Source organism: Diceros bicornis, chromosome 18, assembly GCF_020826845.1.
Source record: "Diceros bicornis minor isolate mBicDic1 chromosome 18, mDicBic1.mat.cur, whole genome shotgun sequence".
Taxonomy (NCBI): domain Eukaryota; kingdom Metazoa; phylum Chordata; class Mammalia; order Perissodactyla; family Rhinocerotidae; genus Diceros; species Diceros bicornis.
This window is the reverse complement of record NC_080757.1, coordinates 14955344-14973955: the sequence shown is the minus strand read 5'-3', so window position 1 is coordinate 14973955 and position 18612 is coordinate 14955344. Positions and strand designations below refer to the sequence as shown.

Here is an 18612-nt window from a genome sequence, read left to right as displayed (position 1 = left end):
ATAAATGGTCTCGCATGATTCATGTAATTTACCAGGTATTTTCCTAGCTATTATCTTGTCCTCCCAGAAGGTCTGTGAAATGAGCAGGGCAGGGCAATTATCTCCATTCTGTGGATCAGGAGACTGAGGCCCAGAGAGTCTTGCCTCTCACCCAAGGTTGCACAGCATGTAAATAGCAGAAGTTGGGGCCTGACAGGCTCTAAAGATTGGCTCCAGGCCTGCGCCTCCCCGTTCTCAATCTCCCACCCTTCCGTTGTCCCCCAACATGTGGCTGAAGCAGAGCCACATTCTTGGCAGGTCCCTCTGCCTTTGGGGGCTTGTGGACCTGGCTCTGCTGCTCTCATTCTGTCTTGTTGCTGTGACACCCAGCTTGGACCCTTTTGTTTGTGAGCAGTGGGTGGCGAGTCAGGGGCCCTGGGTTCTCGTGCTCATCCTGCCAGTGATTCGCTGTATGCCCTTGGCCACATCTCCTTGCCTTCCTCATTGGTAAAGTGAGAGGTTGGCGCAGGTCGTTCCCAGGGCTCTTGCAGCTTTGTAGTTCTCACTCGGTGACCGTCTGAATCATCCTATCCAACTCATGTGCGAGGCTCTCCTTAGGGTGGCCCTGACCCCGTGTTAGTCCAGTTCTGGTCTTTGGTGGATTGTGCCTGGGGCCACAGGGCCGACTTAAGAACACAGGAAAACAGACTGCAAGTGGCTTGAGCCTCAGGGTCTCGGCTCCTGTTACACAGATCCCAACCTTCCTAGCTGTCTTACTATTTTCTGAAATCTCCTCCAGCCTAGTTAGGGGGTTGCAAGAGCTATTTGTAGACCAGAAAGGAGGATGAGGGGAAGGAGATCTGGGCTTGGGCTGTGAGCGCTCATTTTGGTGCTTTCACTGGCAGCCTCCAGTGGCAGTGGCAACGGCGAAGAACCAGTCGAGGAGCCCCATCAAGCGGCGGTCAGGGCTCTTCCCGCGTCTGCACACGGGATCTGAAGGCCAAGGGGACAGCCGGACACGAAGGTAACTGCCAGGGGCCCCCCACTCCAGTCCGACTCTGGGGTCTGTCAGCTCTCTCCACAGCTGTCAGATGTCTAATCTTGGGGAGGGCTTTGCGCAGCTTTGGGAGATGGTTTCCGTCTAACTGTGGTCCCCACTTCAGGCACCTGCACATCCTCTGTCACTCATGCAGCTCTTTATCCACCAAGGCAGAGTTAACTAGTCTCTGCACAGGACTTTCCAAAGTTGTTCGTGTCACGTTTTGGCCCACACGAGAAACGTTGCTTGGATTCTTTTCTTTCTTTGCCTCCTTTTTGAGTGCTCACTCAAATGTCCGCTCTTATGGATACCTCCTCTGATTCTGCCAGGCATAGTTAATTGAAACTTCCTTTGGGCTTCTAGAATGTTCTATTCTTTTTTTTTTTTTTTAAACTCATATTGCTTCATACTTAACCTGTTCTTGCTAATTGTCTTTCTGATCCTTTAATTGGTGAACCCATTATTATTTAATTCAGTGAGCAGCGTTTCTTGAGTGCCTGCTGTGTGCTGGACTCAGTGCTCAGATAACAGCTATAGAGGAAACAGCCTGCCCTCCAGAAGACTACAGCCTTGTCAGGGAAAGGGAGGCATTTAGGTTGACTTCCAGGTTTCCAAGTTGTCTGCCAGGAGCCCTAGATGGTGGTACTAGCCCCTGAGCTTGGTCATGCAGGAAGAGGGGCAGGTTTGTGGAGGAGGATGAAAAGCTCTGTTTGGAGCCTGTGCATGTGAGTGAGTCCTTGTGGGCCACCCAGCAGAGAAGTGCAGGGAGTGGTTATAATTGCGGGTTATGAGCTCAGGAGAGAGACCTTGACTGGAGAAGGAGAGTTAAGAGTCACTGGGGTAGAGGTGATGTTTAAAGACAGATCAATGGATGTGATCACCTGGAGCGTGGTGTTGAATGCCTCAGGAATACCAGCATTTAAGGGGAAGTGGAGAAAGGAGAGCCAGTGAAGACGATGGGAGGAACGGTGAGAGAGGAGGAGGAGAGCCTGGAGAGGCTGCAATCTCAGAGACCAGGAGAGAAGTTCCAGGAGGGAGGGTCAGCAGTGTCAGGCGTGCAGAGAAGTCCAGCACAGTGACTCAAACCCCTGCTTGGACTGACCATTAGGAGTCATTAGCGACCTCATTAAAAGTGTGTTGAGGCACTTCACACCTCTAGGATGGCTAGAATCAAAAACACAAATATTGGGGCCGGCCCCGTGGCTTAGCGGTTAAGTGCACACGCTCCGCTACTGGAGGCCTAGGTTCAGATTCCGGGCACGCACTGATGCACCGCTTGTCCGGCCATGCTGAGGCACCGTCTCACATACAGCAACTAGCAGGATGTGCAACTATGACATACAGCTATCTACTGGGGCTTTGGGGAGAAAAAGGAGGAGGGTTGGCAATAGACGTTAGCTCAGGGCTGGTCTTCCTCAGCAAAAAGAGGAGGATTGGCATGGATGTTAGCTCAGGGCTGATCTTCCTCACAAAAAAACCAAAAAAACAACAACACGAATATTAACAAGTGTTGGCAAGGATGTGGAGAAACTCATTCATTGCTGATGGGAATGTAAACTAGTGCAACTGCTGTGGGAAACAGTCTGGCAGCTCCTCAGAGGGTTAAACATAGAGTTATCATATGACCCAGTAGTTCCACTCCTAGGTATAGGCCCGAGAGAAAGTATACACATGTCTACATAAAAACTAGCACATAGATGTTCGTAGCAACATTATTCATAATAGCCCAAAGTGGAAATAATCCAAATGTCCATCACTCAATGAATGGATAAATAAAATGTGGTAAATCCATAAAATGGTATGTTATTTTGCAATAAAAAAGAGTAAAGTACAGATCCATGCTACAACATAGATGAGCTTTGAAAACATTATGCTAAGTGAAGGAAGCCACTCACAAAAAGACCACGCCATATTGTATGCCTCCATTTACCAGATGTCCAGAATAGGCAAATTCATAGAGACAGAAGGTAGATTAGTGGTGGCCAGGGGCCAGGGGGAGGGAGGGATGGGGACATCTCTGTTGCCTGCCCTCCATAGTCTCTGAGAGGGGCTCGGGTGGGAACGGAGGTCCTCGTGGCTGTGCTCTGGCAGGGGGCTCTGACCCCACAGGCCCCATTTTGGTGCTGAGAGCCGGTTGGGGCTCTGTCTCAGGCCTGGGGGTGGGGTAGGGGTTGGGGGCTGGCTCCGTGGCCTCACTGCTCTTCTTCCTCGTTTCCTCAGTGACAGTGCATCCAGCAACCCCAAGACGCCAGATGGTGCACACTCTTCTCAGGAGATAAAGTCTGAGACCTCATCCAATCCCAGCTCTCCAGAAATCTGCCCCAACAAGGAGAAGTAAGAGTGAGGGTGGTGGAGGCTGGCTTTAGCCACTTGGAGCCCTGGAACATGTTCTCTGTTCCAGGCAAGCTGAGAGGAAGCATCTCTCGCCTTGAGAACTCTCCGGAACACAAAAGCCAACAGGCAGGGGCGTGGGGAGCCGCTGGTGGGCAAGCTCAGATCTCTGCTAGGCCTGCCCTCAGTCCCAGGGAGGGCCTGGGGGTTCAGTGTATGACCAGGGCCTGCCTTGCCTCCTGTTTCCTGCAGGCCCTTCATCAAGTTGAAGGAGAATGGCCGAGCCAACATCTCCCGCTCCTCCTCCAGCACCAGCAGCTTCAGCAGCACGGCGGGGGAGGGCGAGGCCATGGAAGAGTGTGACAGCGGGGTAGGTGTGGCCCTGGCCAACCTTGGGGAGCAGGGAGGGGTTCCCTAGGGCCCAGCCAGACACCTGCTCTGTGCATTAAAATAGCTACTGTGGGCTGAGCCCCACTCCAGGCTCTGAGGATAAAAGGGGAAGTGTGGAAACAGGAGGTGGCTCAGTCAGCCATCTCTGCCCTCTGGGAGCAGTGATTCAGGGAGGTCTTCCTCTGAGTGACATGGGAGCAGCAGCAGAGGGTCAGCGGCCAGACTAAATGGTGTTCCTGCCATGGGATTCCTGGCTGGAGAAGAGAGGGGTCATCAGCACTTTCTGGGGGTCGGGAGCGGGGGAGGTTGGAGGCAGCAGAAGGAAAGAGCAGGTCCAAGTGGGGAGTAGGGGGCAGTGGCTGCCCTGGGCTTGTTGGGGGCCTGTCTTAGGCCTACTGAGGCGTGGGCCACCCTGTGGGGCTGCTGTGGGTGGGGCTGGCCTCACTCACCCGGCCTCTCTCCCCAGAGCAGCCAGCCGTCCACAACCTCGCCCTTCAAGCAGGAGGCGTTTGTCTACAGCCAGTCCCCAAGCAGCGAGAGCCCCAGCCTGGGGGCAGCCGCCACCCCCATCATCATCAGCCGGAGTCCTACGGGTCAGTGGCGTCTGGTGGTGTGTGTGATGTGGCCTGGGGTGAGGCTGTGCCGTGACCACTGTTCGTGGGGCGTGCGCCCCAGGCACGCTGAACGGGACAGTTTCCATTCCCACCCCAAAGTGTTAGGGCCTTCAGCTCTGCTAGCTCACTGCATCTGTTCATCAACCCTATCCTCTCCTTACTGATGGGGAAACTGAGGCTCAGAGAGTTCAGTGATTTGCTGGAGGAGTTGGGATTGTGTGATTTGAAAGCGAGGGCTGTTTCCCCTGACCTCTTGCCCGACCCCATCACCGACCCAGGGCCCCTCTGTCAGAGCAATGGTCCTGATAATGCAAGAATAGGAGGTGGGAAGAGTGTTGCCGGCAGAGGGAACAGCATATGGAAAGGCCTGGAGGGAATCGAGAGATTGTGATCTGGAACCGCATGTGGTCCAGTGCAGCTGGAGGGGATGGGTAAGAGAGGAGACAGCGATTAAAGCAACAGGCTGGGGCCGCCATGGGACCCTGGTGAGGATTTTGGTGTTATCCTGCCGGCAGTGGAAGCCATTGGAGGGTCTTGAAGTTTCTTAAGTAGAGAAGCGCCATCTGGAGTGGAGAAAGATCGCTTTGGAGGCTGCAGCTGGCTGAGTAGAAAGGATTGGTGGGGAGCAGACGTGGAAAGGGAGATCGGTGAGGGGTCACAATGGGCAGTGAGGGGTGATGGGGCCATGCATCTGGGAGGCATCTGGGGCAATGGGAGAAGGATGCAAATGCAAGGAGAAAAAATCTTCTGGGCTCAGTAGTGGGGGTTCAGGGAGAGCAAGGAGTCTGGGCCTTTTGGGGTTCTTGATCCCTGCAGTTGGGCAGAGTAGGAGGAGCCAGCTCTGGGGAGAAGGTGGAGGGTTGGAGCCTGAGGGACTTCCCCATTTGTGGATGTGTGCGGTAGGCACTGCTGGGTGCTGCGGGTGCCCAGGTGTCAGAGCCTTGTCCCGCCCTCGAGGAGGGCAGCACCGTGTGGGGACAGGACTCTGGAGCCTGGGTCCAGTTCCTTTATCTTCCACTTACTAGCGAGGTGACATTGGGCAAGTTACTGAGTCTTTCTGTGCCTCAGTTTCCCCAGGCAAAAAATGGAGAGAGGAGAATAGTTTCTACCTCATGTGGTTGGTTGTGTGAAGAGTAAATGAAGTTACGGTTCTAGGAGACTTAGAACTGTTAACCTAAGTGTTTATAACAGGAATAAAACAATAGTGTAATCAGTGGTTCTCAGCTAGGGGTGATCTTGCTCCTTAGGGCACGTTTGGCAATGTCTGGAGACATTTTGGTTTTCATGATTGTGGATGGGGGGTGCTACTGGCCTCTGGTGGGCAGAGGTCAGGGATGCTGGGAAACAGCCTACTGTGTACAAGGCAGCAAAGAATTGTCCGGCCCCAAATGTCGATAGGCTGAGGCTGAGAAACTCTTGTCTAGATGATGGAGACACAGAAAAGACCAGTTCACATGTCTCCTGTCACTCCACCCCCTCTGGCTGGGCAGCTGTGGAGCTGGCTTCTGATTCTGGCTGTGGCACTGACAGGCCCACTCTCTGAGCCTCAGTTTCCTCATCTATAAAGTGGGGTAGTTGGGGCCAGCCCGGTGGTGCAAGCGGTTAAGTGCGTGCGCTCTGCTGCGGTGGCCCAGGTTTCGCCGGTTCGGATCCTGGGCATGCACCGATGCACCGCTTGTCAAGCCATGCTGTGGCGGCGTCCCATATAAAGTAGAGGAAGATGGGCACAGATGTTAGCTCAGGGCCAGTCTTCCTCAGCAAAAAAAGAGGAGGATTGGCGGACGTTAGCTCAGGGCCGATCTTCCTCACAAAAAAATAAAAAAATAAAGTGGGTAGTAATACAAATCCCCTGATGTTTTAAAAAATAAGGCTTAATTAAATATTGAAGGAATGAGTGGAAGAATCTGTAACCAATCCTGGCTCCTACTTGGTGTTAAATAAATATCAAAATAAATAAGGTTTTGAGTAAAGGAGGTTTAGAGAGTGTCTGTGACTTGCTGAAGGTCACCCAGGGCAGAAGTGGACCAGAAATGGGCCTAGTAACTCCTGCCCAGTGCTTATTGCCCCCCACCCTCAGGTAGTATTTAACCCTGAGGGGCCGCCCCTCACCCTCACCCCCACAGAAGTTGTACTGGGTACCTGCAGGACCAGAGTGGGCTTGTGGAGATCTGGAAAGCTGTTTTAGACTGTTCAGCTGCATCTGGGGAGAGACAGGGCTGAGGGGAGGGAGGTGACCTGGGAGGGCCTGACATCCAGTCTTCCATAATCTCAGGTGCCCTGACCATTGGTCCTTTCACACCTCGGCTCCCTGGGCCCTGAGAGGGGATTGGCGGGTCACATTGAGAGGTCACATACTCATAGCGCCGAGCAGAACCCCTTGATTTGAAGCAGCAGGAGTAATTCAGCAGCCTCCAGGTAGAGTGTACTCAGCTGTAGATTCTCTCAGCCAGAGGAAAACCAGAAAGCCAAGGGGCACGCCCCACCAGTGGTGTGCTGGTAAAAGTTTAACAACTGGCTCTCCCACCACACACACATACACACACACACCCCCACATATATCTTCACTGTAAATTTTACTGATATAAAGAATCTGAAACGTACAATTTATAAAAAATGGTAAAATATCCAATGTTCTTTACTATAAATTTCATTTAGTCAATTGACTCACAAAATACTTTTATTGCTATTTGACTAACTTTTGCGTCTGTAGATGACTTAAGATGGCAGATGACGTACAAGTGTAATTCTGACATGAATGGGGATTGATATTATTTTGTCAGTGACGTGAGCAACTTCTTTGCTGAAGCAGAGAGTAGTTTTCAAACACTGGGAGAGGATTCAGTCAGTTTTTGTGCTGTTCACAATGCAATGGCTATAGACACAACGCATTTTCAAGTTTAATCTACATTATTAATATTTCTCCATTAATTTCTTAAGTCTAGACAACAAACAATAAATCAAGCTCTGATTTGTAGCGTTTGCTGATTTCTGTGGTGTGAATAATCCTGCCAGGCTGACCTCAATGTGACCTGGAGTTGGGAAGAGCTGCCAGACAGATACAATAGATGGAAATAACCTTAAGAGAATAGATAACAGTAAAATGTAGTGAAATAACTAGGAAGTGATGACTTTTGAGTATTTATTACTTTTGATGAATATAATTTATTTAATTGTAAGCCGATATAATTTAATTTTTTTAAATGACTGTTTAACAACCAGCTCACAACATTTCTAAAAAGTTAAGTTGGCTCTTGTGAATCAGTGCACGTCAGCTAGGGTGCCCAGTGGAGAGGAGGAGGCCTCCTCTCCTGGCCTCCCTATCCAGTGTCCCACCCTCAGCCCCAGTGACCGCTACAGTCCCACCCTCTTTTCATGGGCATTCTTCGTTTTCCTAGATGTCAAAAGCAGAAACTCCCCGAGGTCAAACCTGAAATTCCGCTTTGATAAGCTCAGCCATGCCAGCTCCAGTGCGGTAAGGATCTGGGGGTGTAGGGAAGCGGGGGGAGCCTCCCATATTCCAGCCTCCTCCAAAAGCCAGCCTTCCTTCCTGGGGGTGCATCACATGGGGGGAGGGAAAGCTCTGGTCAGATCTTGGGGTGATGCTGTTGGTCCCCACATGGTGCAGACATCAGCCTAGGGGTCACCAGCCACCTCAGCCACATGCCCTGTGTTAGAGCCACACCCTTGGACACACACAGGTGTGAGCTGTGAACTGTTGGCTCCTGGGGCCTCCTGTCCCTTCCTAAGCTCACTGGAGCGTTGAGAGCTGAGCGCACAGAAGCTGCAGTTGGTGGGGATTATGTCGTCTAGTTATTTAAAACTCTTGTATGGATTTTTCTTGAAACAGGGTCACTAATGTGAAAGAGGAGTCCTTCGCCTGTCAAAGGTGGGTCAAGGGTTTGTTCTGCTGTGGCCACGAGGGAAGATGTGTCCCTTGAAGATCCGAGTACTAGTGGCCTGATAACCTGAGAATGGCCAGGGAGATCCTGACAGCTGGGGAGGGCCAGTGGCCTCTTCCCTGAAGCCTCTACGATGGGGCCCAGTCTGGATGGGGAAGAGAGTAGATGGCCTTGGGTGCAGATGGGAAGGGTTGCCCGATAGGATTGGGACAGGCTCACTGAGTCAGTCCCCCTCCCGCAGAGGAGCCTGGTTCCTGCAGGCAGAGGGGCAGTAGCCCAGAGCCCACCTTGCACCCTGGAGTGGGGATTCCTCAGTTTGTCTCCTTTGCCTCCCTGCTCTCGGCAGCCTCTCCCTGCTGTGTCTTTGGCCAGGGCTCGGGGCTGAAGTGTGTCCTCCGTGTGTGTCCAGAGATGCCCCCTAAACATTGTGCAGGACAACCCCAGGAAGGAGCTCTGCTTCCAGCCTCGGCCGAGGAAGTGTGTGGTTTTCCGCAGAGCAGGGCAGGGGTCCAGCTTGCCACCAAGGCCTGAACTACTGCTAGGGAAGTTGCTAGAGACTCATCTGAATTCCCAGCCCTGCTGTGGGGCTCGCAGCTGTATGAGTCACAGTTGGAACCAAGAGGAGGGGGACAGCTGAGTCCACTTTACGTAAACCTGATCTATGAAGGTGGGAATGCTGGCACTCACCTCCAGCTCCCATCACGTACTTCAGAGGCCTCCATCTGAAGTTCTCCAACTTCCGGGGCTGTGTGAAGTCTGGCCCCCTTGTATTTGGCCCCCTCCTGTCCTGGGCATATTCAGTGGACTATAGCCATGGGCACCTGTGTTCGCCCTCCCTTCCTTTACCCAGTGTTTGGTCTTCACCTCTCTTCTCCTTGTCTCCTCCAGGGAAGCCCCAGTTCTGTCCTGGAGAAGACTCCTGTTGCAGCAGTTTGGGGGGTGCCGTCCACTACTCTGACCATCACAGGCCTGCTGCTCCACCGGCCTCCTGCCCACTGGACCAGCTGTCTGTCCCAGTGTCCTGACCCAGCCACAGCCCTCCTGCCTGCCCCTTCACCAAGACACCTTGCAAGCACCTCCCCATCTCTGGACAAGGCCTCGTTCCTCTAGGCTCCCCCTACTCCTGCCCACCCAATGTGATGTGTGTCTGGGTTATCTGTCATCTTGTTTTGTCTGCAGAGGCAGGAGTTGGGCAAAGGGGGATCTGGGTACCGGGGACTCAGTCAGAGACCAGAGAGGCGGAGAGAGTGGCGAAGGAGGGGAGCAGAGGCCGACAGCAGGACTGTGCCCAGGGAGGGGCAGCACTGTGTCCTGCACATGGCAGGCACGGCAGATGCATTTAGTGGTGGTGGACGGAGCACTTTTCCAGGAGCAAAATTTGTAGTCCTCGAAGATGTCCTGATAGAAATCAGCTCTATTGCTCCCACATCTGTGGAGCTCCCCAACATCTGTTTGCTTCTGTGCCAGTAACTTCTCACCCTCTGCTGACATCAGGCCCAGGGCTGCCTCTGTCCCTGCTCCCTGTATCTTGAGCGGCCGGTGGAAGCTGAGGCGCAGCCTGGCGTGTGTGGGAGCGGGCGCTGCGCTGCTCCTTGACAGCGGCTGGCACTTTCGTCCCACCTGATTTCACTCAGGCTCCTGATTGCGGTTGCTGTGGGAGAAGCCCTGTGTCAGTCCCTCCCTTTTGAGCAGATGTTTTCCCATGAAGGGTGGGCAGCCAGCAGTGAGAAGGAATTCAGGGAGGGGAGCCCGTGAGTGCTGGGGCTCTGGCCGAGGAAAACCTCAGATCCGAGGACCAGGCTGGGATCAGGTCTCTACTGGGTGTGGAAGTTCGTGGAGGAGTTACGTCAACCCACCACTTAGAGGAGAGCTGCGGTGGCCAGGTGGGGACAACACGTCAGGTTTGGTCAGGCTGGTGTGTGGGCGTGGGACTTAGAGCCGTGTCCTTCTGCACTTTATATTCCTGGCGTCTGTGGGGGACCCAGTGCTGCCCGAGGGACTCTTTCCAGCTACTTGCCCTTCTGCCGTGTCGGGGTTTGATCCCCCTAATCCTCCTCTTCCCCTCTCCAACTGCGGGTCTGTGGGCAGTTGTCACATCTGTGGGATTCCTGCAACCTGGGCCCTGGCTGGGTGCAGTTCATATACATCCTGCCACCTGCACCCTCAGCCAGAGCCCCCTTCGCTGGGTGAGCCAGCTCGCTCTCAGAGGAGCAGCCCCCTCTCGCTTCTCAGCCCTCCGAGTCTGCAGTGCGAGAGGTCGTTTCTGCTGACCAGCTCGGGTGGGGTTTAAGGTGGGGTGTCCTCCAGGTAGAACATAGAGTCTGAAGAGCAGACCCTTGGAGGTGCTGCAGCTTCAGTGCATGTGGGGCCTCTGTGACACAGGGCTGCTGGGGTGACGCTGGCTGGGCTCTTGCTTTAACTAGCAGATGACAAGGATTTCCAACCAGATGCTTAATTTGCATTGAGATCTGGGCCTGTTCCCAAGTCCAGGCCTATAAATGTTACACTTGTTTTTGACCCATGTGACAATTTCCCCATTGCTTTGGCCGTTAGAGCAAAACCATGATCGTCTGTCCCCCTACTCGCTTGGACATTATGGGGTCCCGTTTGCAGGCTGGGCAGACCTCTCCCCTCACACTATTTGGGAAATGTGTTTACTTAAAGTACTAGTCTGGTAAGATTTATTCTAGTTAGAAGGTCACCAAATATCTGTTTAGCTTTTATTAAAAGTCACTGGAGCGGCACCCACTGCTGGAACGAGGCCCGCGGATTCTGGCAGCGCTCTGCTGGCTGAGTTTCTGAAGGAACTTGAAAGGTCAAACTGCATTTCTTTAAAAACTATTCCAGGGTTCTGGCTCACTTCCCTGGGTAGCTGGTATTTACAGCTGCTGGGTGGTTGTGCTGTGCTGTGTTGTGTTATGGTCTGGGGGTCCTCTGGGGTTTTCAGGTTGTCCTCACTCTTTCCTACTTGGGAACCTCATACTCACCTTCCCCTGCTGCTCTGGCTGCACCTCCCCACTGCAGCCCTCACCTCCTGCAAGGGCTTTACCCCTGCCTCTGAGCCAGTGGCCAGGATGGCTGGGTGTGTCCAGAGTAATAGAGGCACAGGCGTGCCACCTAAAAAGCACAGACCTGAGAAGTGTTGTCTACCTTCTGTGTGCTAATGGGGGCGCTCTGGGAAGGATCTGAACTGTGCCTGGGTCCTGCATCACCATCTCTAGAAACTACATCCCCCGGCTTCCAGAGTGCACACGACCAGCCCCACTGAGGTCCCAGGGCTGAGGGGGAGGAGGAGAACGAGGACCGGGGAGTCTCCCCTCACCCTTCTGGACCGTGGGGCAGGCAGCTCGGGTTCTTGGAGGCTGCTTCTCTCACACTCCCCTTGTGTCTGCTGTGGTCCAAAATGTCTTTCTTTTTATTGCTGCGCCCTGTCTTAGGGCTCAAAGATTTGCTCAAGCCTCATTGGTCCTTGTGACTAGACTCATCCTGATGGTACTCATGCTGGTATTTGAGGCCTTCAGCTTGTGATCTCCGGGACACAGGAGAAGTGTTTCCTGGACATGTCTCTGGCTCTGGGAACTGCCTGCCTCACAAAAGAAACTATACTTGTCAGGTTCTGTAGGGCACCCATAGGCCTCTGCTCAGTCGATGCTTAAAAGCAGATGCAGAAAGAGCTTGAGTTAGAAGGTCTTAGCTAGAGTTTCTGTCTATGCTAATGAGTAGAAAATGGTGTTTCTTGAAAAATACTCTGTTTCAGCTTGGTCAGCATCATCTCAATGTCCAAGTCTTCTGGGCCCCTTTTAGCATCTAATCCAACCATGTTGTCATCCAGGTGAGAAACTTCAGCCCCAGTGAGGGGAAATAACTTGCTTGAGGTCACACAGCCAGCTAGGGTTAGAAGCCATAACCCAGGGCCCTTTGGCACCACCTACATGGTTAGTTGAATAAGTGGCTGCATTTCCTGGGGCCCTGAGTTTTGGAGAAGCCGGTTAGCTGGTGCCTCGGCACTGGCTGGGAGGTGTCAGCAGTCAAGGGTGCTGGTGGGACCTCAGTCTTTGCTCTTTTCATCAGGAGGGATATTCTCTTGGATTTTTCAGTGAGGGTCCTGGGGTTTTGGATGCAGCTTAAGCAAAGAAGGGAAAGAGATTCCAGTGGGTTTTTCCTTGAGGGCAAAGACACAGTTAACCAACCCTCAGTTTCCCCTTTTTAAGTTAAGAAGAGAAGTGGTAAAAAAAAAAAAAAGTCTTTGATTCTCCCCAATCCTCATCAAAGGTGGTGAATAAAAATGTAGGCTCAAGTGACGAGGCGGGACAAGAGCCCATTTCACTTTCTTCACCCTGACCGTTTAAGGTGCCAACGCAAACACTACCTTCTTCATTCAGTTCTGAGTCAGGAGAGGCAGGTCTGTTGTGGGGGAATGGTCGGGTTCCAGGAGATCTTATGGCTCTAGGTGGCCGGCAGGGACCTGGCCAGTCAGCCATGCTTGCGACCCTGCGGCTCTTCCCTCAGCCTCTAGCTGCCCCTCTCAAAGGCGAGGGTGGGTGAGTGGCGTTTGCCGAGGCTGCCCCTGCGCCCTCTGGGGGCTGGGTGGGGCATTCTTCTACAAGCTCTGATACCTGTTTTACCACTAGCCTCTTCCCCACCCCAACCCCACATCTCCCTCCTTTCAGCTGGGCCATGTTCCTCTTTGGGAGGAAGGAGACGTGCCCTGCCAGGGCCAAGGACAGCAGAGCCCTGCCTGGTGAGAGGCTGTAGGGGCCGCGGCTCTGTCTGTGCCTTACCAGCCCTGGGGACAGGGTATTTGTCTGGAAGACTGGAATTTAAATGCCATTGTCTTTGATTTTGTGACATTTCTGCTTGGAAGGGTCAATCCCCCCTTCTTGCTCCTTAGCATGTGTGCCAACTCCCCCCTGTCCTGGGCATTACCCTTCCACCCTCCAGCCAGGGGAGCATTGATGTTTAAGTGTGAAGAGATTCCTCTATGTGATAGAACCTAAGAAGTGTAGCTTGGAAATGATGATCCACGTGATGATTACCTTTCCTTTCTTTCCTCTTTGCGAGGAGGTGATTCGTAGACCCTGACTGCCTATGTAATGTAAATAGTGTACATTTAATTTATTGCTATGGTAGCACATTGTATTTGTTAATGTATAAAACAAATTCTAAAAGGTCGACAAATGTATATTTTGTTGCTTAAATGTGTCTTTGCAGAAATTGACAATAAATAACATATTTTGTGTCCATCAGCGTTCAGACTCCTTTGCTTGGGGCCCCAGTCCTGAGCATCGCCTTTCAGTTCACAGGGGTTGAATTCTGGCAGCCCACGGGCCACATCTGCCCTGTGGATGTGTTACTTTGGCCTGAAAAGTATTTTAAAATTTTTGAATTAGTTGCCAATGTTTTAAAACTGACCACAACTAAAATAAAAAACTCCTCCCAAACCTAGAAATTTCACATAAAATCTGAACTTTCTGTTTCTCTTAAAAGTCAGATGCTAGGTCCACTCCTTAGGAGTAGCAGTAATTGGTCAGAGCTCACTAGAGGCTGCTCCTCTGGTGGGACCACAGTCCCCACCATGCCCTATTCTTTACACCTGGAGCATTTCACTGATTCCTATTATTTGCTTGGCCCCTGTAGGCATCTGAGTTTGAGATCCCTGCTATTCACTAATTTGTCTCCATCCTGCAGTTTTCTTCCTTCTGCCCACTTTCTTTCCAAACTATCGGTTCACTTCTTCAAGTATTCTTTCATGATTAAATGCCCTCTATCCTTTCCCCCGTGATTCCCGAATGGCCATGCTCCTATGTGTACTTTGCTTTACAATGTTTGGATGTAGGCTTAGAAGTAATATCTATTTTTTTCCCTTAAGAAATTTGAAGGCAAGGAACAGGCCTTTATCTGCTGGGGCTTGGTTGTGTGATTTTGGGCAAATTACTGAACTTCCCTGGATTTACATTTTCTTTTATGTAGAATTGAAAAAATAATCCACACACAAAGCATGAAGATAAAAGTGAGTTCATAATTGGGAAAGAGCTTTGAAAACAATGTTATTCAAGCACCAGAGGTTCAATAATAATTGTCATTGTCATAATAATAATAGTGGCTGACATGTATTGAATGCTTACCATGTGTTGAGTCTTTACATATGCAGTCAGTTCTGTGGGAACACAACATACTAGTTCCTAAAAGTTACAACACTGCAAAATTGTGCAACCGCAGGGCTTATGGAAAAAATAGGGCTAGGGACATAAACTTAAAAACTTAGTGACACACAAAAATAAAAAGATAAGAACTCAATGAAAATGATAGTTTTAGACATGTTAAGAAATGTTACACATGATTAAGAAATACATAAGTACCACAGTAAATATAGCATTTTACTTTGAAACAGACCTGGAGTTGGACTGTGGAAGTGGATGTTGGAAGGGCTGCCACTTGTGAGTTATTGTGAAGAGGTGGAATGAAGGGTTTTCTGAAATCGGACGGACAGTAGTAATACCAGGTGTGGGTGGGTGTGGCTTGTAAAACATGGTGTGCCGAGGTAGCTGACAGATGTCTGAGGTGTGTGCATGTGGGTTTTGTGTGTTCCTCTGCAGTTCGATTCAACTGGGTGTGGTTTTCTGCGTTCACCCAGTATTTCTCATGGGCGAGTTGCATCATTAAATGTACAATTTGCGTTATACTCAAATTTTCCTTTAATATATCAATTGCGTTGGACCAAATTCCCGTTTTCAAAACAAGTGTTACAGCAGAACTGTCTGTCTTATCTCATTTAATCATCCCAACAACCCATTAAGGCATGTGTTATTATTATCCCCGTTTCACTTAAAGAATCAGAATCAAATTTCAGTTTGGAGTCCAAATTTGATGCAGGTTTGCATAGACACGCTGGCCTCAATATGGTCAGTTTTGGACCGTGGGGTTCTAGAAGCACAGAGATGTACCTGGAAAGTGCATTCCAGCTCTCTTCCGTTCCCTGCCCAGTTTGGGGCTGCTGTTCTGGAACCCCTGTCTGCAGCATCCTGGGCTGCTGTCATCACACCCATGCTCTGTGGTGCCTCATCTGATCCTGTGGTTTTAGGCTTCCTATTTCTCAGAGTTTCATATTCCATCTGTTGGGTCCCCATGACGGCAAAGCTGCATCTTTCACACAACACCCCAGGCCTGTCTGTACCTCATGATTTGGCTCCTTCGTGGGTTCAAGTCTTTTTCCCAGAAGTTCGGAGAGCACTGATCCCTGAAGCCGTTGTGGACGTCGAACATTTCCTGTCTGTGGGAAAGTGTGGTAGGAGGCATGGGTGACATTCAGGTGGGCCAGTGACTCAGACTCTCCTAGGGCCCTGCAAGCTCACCTTCAGTCTAAGTTCTGTGCTCAGGTAGGTGTGCCCCCCACTAGATGGGGCACTCCTCCAGGCTAGGGGCTCATTCTTAGGATTCTTGAAACCGATTTCTCCCACCTCAGCATCCTGCAGCTCATAGCAGTCATTGGACATCTTGGGGGCCCTTTCTGCCTGCCACATGGAGAAAGGCTTTCCTGAGGAGCCTGCTCAGGCTGTGCTCAAGTTTTCCTTCAATCTTGTTTTCTGAGTGCCTGCTGTGTCCATTGGTGCTACCAGCTCTGCTCTGACCAACCCTAAAACTTTGCGGAAGCTATCAGTTGATGAAACAGTCTCATTTCAGATCAGGCTCAGTTGTGTTGGTTTTAAACTTCAATTCACATTCAATTCAAAGACCCTCTGGGGCAGGCTGGCCTGGTGGGTCCACTGTCTTGGAGTAGGGTGTGACAAGCTTCCTTCCTTCACCAAATCTTAGGCTCCTCTGATCTCTCTTTTCAACTAGATAATCCTTGCCCTGTCTTTAGCCTGCCCAGCCTAGTTTTAGCAAAGAATTCTGCTAAACCAGTTTATCAAGAATCCCCCTCACCCCCCATATCCAGCCAAGGGCTCTTAGTAATTTTCCATCCAGTCTGTCACCCTGCCCACTGGCTATAAATCCCCACTTGCCCCTGTTGTATTTGGAGTTGAGTTCAGTCTCCCCTCTGTTGCAATAGTTTTGAATAAAGCCTTTCTTACCTGTTGAACTCCATCTGGTGCAAGTTTTCTTTGACAGGTGGCTCATCTGCCCTCACGCCTCCTTCTCCTCTGCACTTCCATACCAGTGTTGGGGATGGGGTGGGGAGAGAGGCAGAGGAGACCTTGCATTTTGAGACCACCCCTGAAAGAGCACTGAGTTAGTCTGGGTACTCTGAGAAGCTGACACCGAGACAGGAATAAGAAATTTATTAGAGGAAAGGCCTGTGAGAGAGAGTGGGGAGGGAGTGGGAGAGGGCTGAAGAGCCGTCAGACTGGGACGCAGGTCTGACTCCAGTGAAGGAGAAATGGGAGGATGGGAGGTGGGGTGGAGGCATCTTTGATGTTGGTCCGGTTCTAAGAAAAATTCAGCAAGGCTGTAGGGGAGTCCCCTAGTCAAAATCGCCCACCAGAGGAGTCCTGCATATTACAAGAATGAGCCTAAAATTACTATCCCTACCTCACCCAGTCATAGTGTGGGAGCAGCCTGTGCGAAGCCTGGCTTTGGCGCTAGCCATGGAACGCAGTGACGGATTTCGGAGTGCAGCAACTGAAGCCATTGCTTAATTTATGCCCCCTGCAGTTGGAGACCTGAGAGGCACCTTCTCACAGCTGCCATATGAACTTGCCCCAGTTTTGGTTGGTTACAATTTACCCCCATTTGTGGATAGGCCCACATAATGCAGGGGGAGATTGAAGTCCCCTTTCTCTTGGTTCTCTCTGCTTTTCTGTCTAATACCAACCCTGCATTGGTTCCTTTGCTTGGCAGGCATTCAAATGCTGCTGTTTTGTCACAAGTCCCCTGCCATGAGAGATGGCTTCAGGCTGGACCCATTTCTACCCCTTCCTCAGCTCCTGCTCCAAGAAGCCTTCCTTGCAAGCTTTGGTTAATGGTATAAGAACTTCAAGCCCAGCCACCTCCTTGGTGTCCACTCAACTCTCAGGATGTTCCCTTATCCTCATCACCTCGGCGGGTAGCAATGTCTGCTGCCTGTGCCATACCCTAGACCTCCTTCTGTTCGCTCTGCATTTACCTTCTCCTTTCTCCAGACCCTAGCAGCCACAGGTGGTCTTGGCCACGTTAAGGCAAGAGACAATCACCATACCATGACCCACTGGGGGATGTGTTTGGAGGACCCTCAACCTTGCAAGAATAGACAGGACAGGTCAGACACTCTCCCTTCTTCATGGAGCTAGTCCTCCTCTTACATTGCCCGGGAATGAGGTGGGGTGTTTGTTCTAACGCTGCTTCTGATGAAATGGTGCCTCTCTGCCAGCCCGGTGGGACTCTGTAGCTGGCTCCTGTGACTCCAATAGTTCTCTGAATTTGAAATGTGAATTTGGTGGGTCACTGCCGTGGCCCATTCAAACATCTGCCCTCAGACATGTAACGGTGCACCTTGTGCTCCCATGGCGGACACTATTTGTGGCAACCAGGGTTAAGTTCCAGAGAGGAAGTCTGAGACACAGTTATGACACCTAAGGGCAGTGATGCTTGGAAGGGGACCCTCACTCTTCATTTCTTCAGGCAGAGATGATACCTGCTGGAAGCATCAGGGTCTGGAAAAACTTTGTAGAACGTTGTCCCCAGCTTCAGACCAACCCCCTCCCCCCCCAAACAGGATACTGCTCCCATCTGGGGAGGCCTTCTTTTCTAGCAGTTCAGCTTCAGTGTGCAAAAAAATCACCTGGAGAGATTGTTAAAATGCAGATTTCAGACACCATTCCAGAGATTAGAATTCTACTGGGCTGGGTAGGACCAGGAATCTGCATTTTTTCACAAGCATATGAAAGATTCTGATATGGTCTTTCTCTTTGGGAACTGCTGATCCAGTGTGCAGTCTCTATATAAGTCTCTCTCCTAGTACAGTAGTCCAGGCCCGGGGAGCAAAAGGTGGGGAACAATGAGGGTGCAGGGAGGTTGAAAGATGCCGGTACCCCACCTAAGGGGATTGTCATCATCATGATCACAAGTGTGGGAGAAATGTCTGTCCCAGAAAGACACAAGATCTTGCAGAAAATGAAAGGAAATCACTAGAGAGAACAGAGTAGAGAAATATACATAAAATATGAAGGTTGTAAGGAGTAGTTTAAGATGAAAAGGGATTATGGCTGAGTGAACAAGGGCATCCTATAATAAGAAACACTGGGAGAAGAGATGAGCATCATGCATGAAACAGAGAAGGAATTTGGTGAAAAGAAAAATCAGACACTGAGAATTGAAAACTAAAATTAAAAATTAAAATATAGCTAGAGCCTCTTTCTCCAAATCAAAACAAATTATCAGCTGA

The 18612-nt window shown here is 50.9% G+C and overlaps 1 protein-coding gene across 9 annotated transcripts in view; it reads left to right on the top strand.

Moving 5' to 3' along the window:
• Window positions 1-13498, top strand: part of RAP1GAP2 (RAP1 GTPase activating protein 2) — a 218525-nt gene extending 205027 nt beyond the window's left edge. For 8 of the 9 annotated variants that reach the window (XM_058560068.1, XM_058560067.1, XM_058560073.1 and 5 more), the window contains 7 exons: window positions 885-1003; window positions 3239-3352; window positions 3602-3719; window positions 4206-4332; window positions 7749-7825; window positions 8201-8239; window positions 9141-13498. In XM_058560068.1, the coding sequence (XP_058416051.1) occupies window positions 885-1003; window positions 3239-3352; window positions 3602-3719; window positions 4206-4332; window positions 7749-7825; window positions 8201-8209 (564 nt within the window). In that variant the 3' untranslated portion in view covers window positions 8210-8239; window positions 9141-13498. The remainder of the gene's footprint in view (window positions 1-884; window positions 1004-3238; window positions 3353-3601; window positions 3720-4205; window positions 4333-7748; window positions 7826-8200; window positions 8240-9140) is intronic. The other variant, XR_009222681.1, reaches the window with a different exon arrangement.
• The last annotated feature ends 5114 nt before the right edge of the window (window positions 13499-18612 follow it).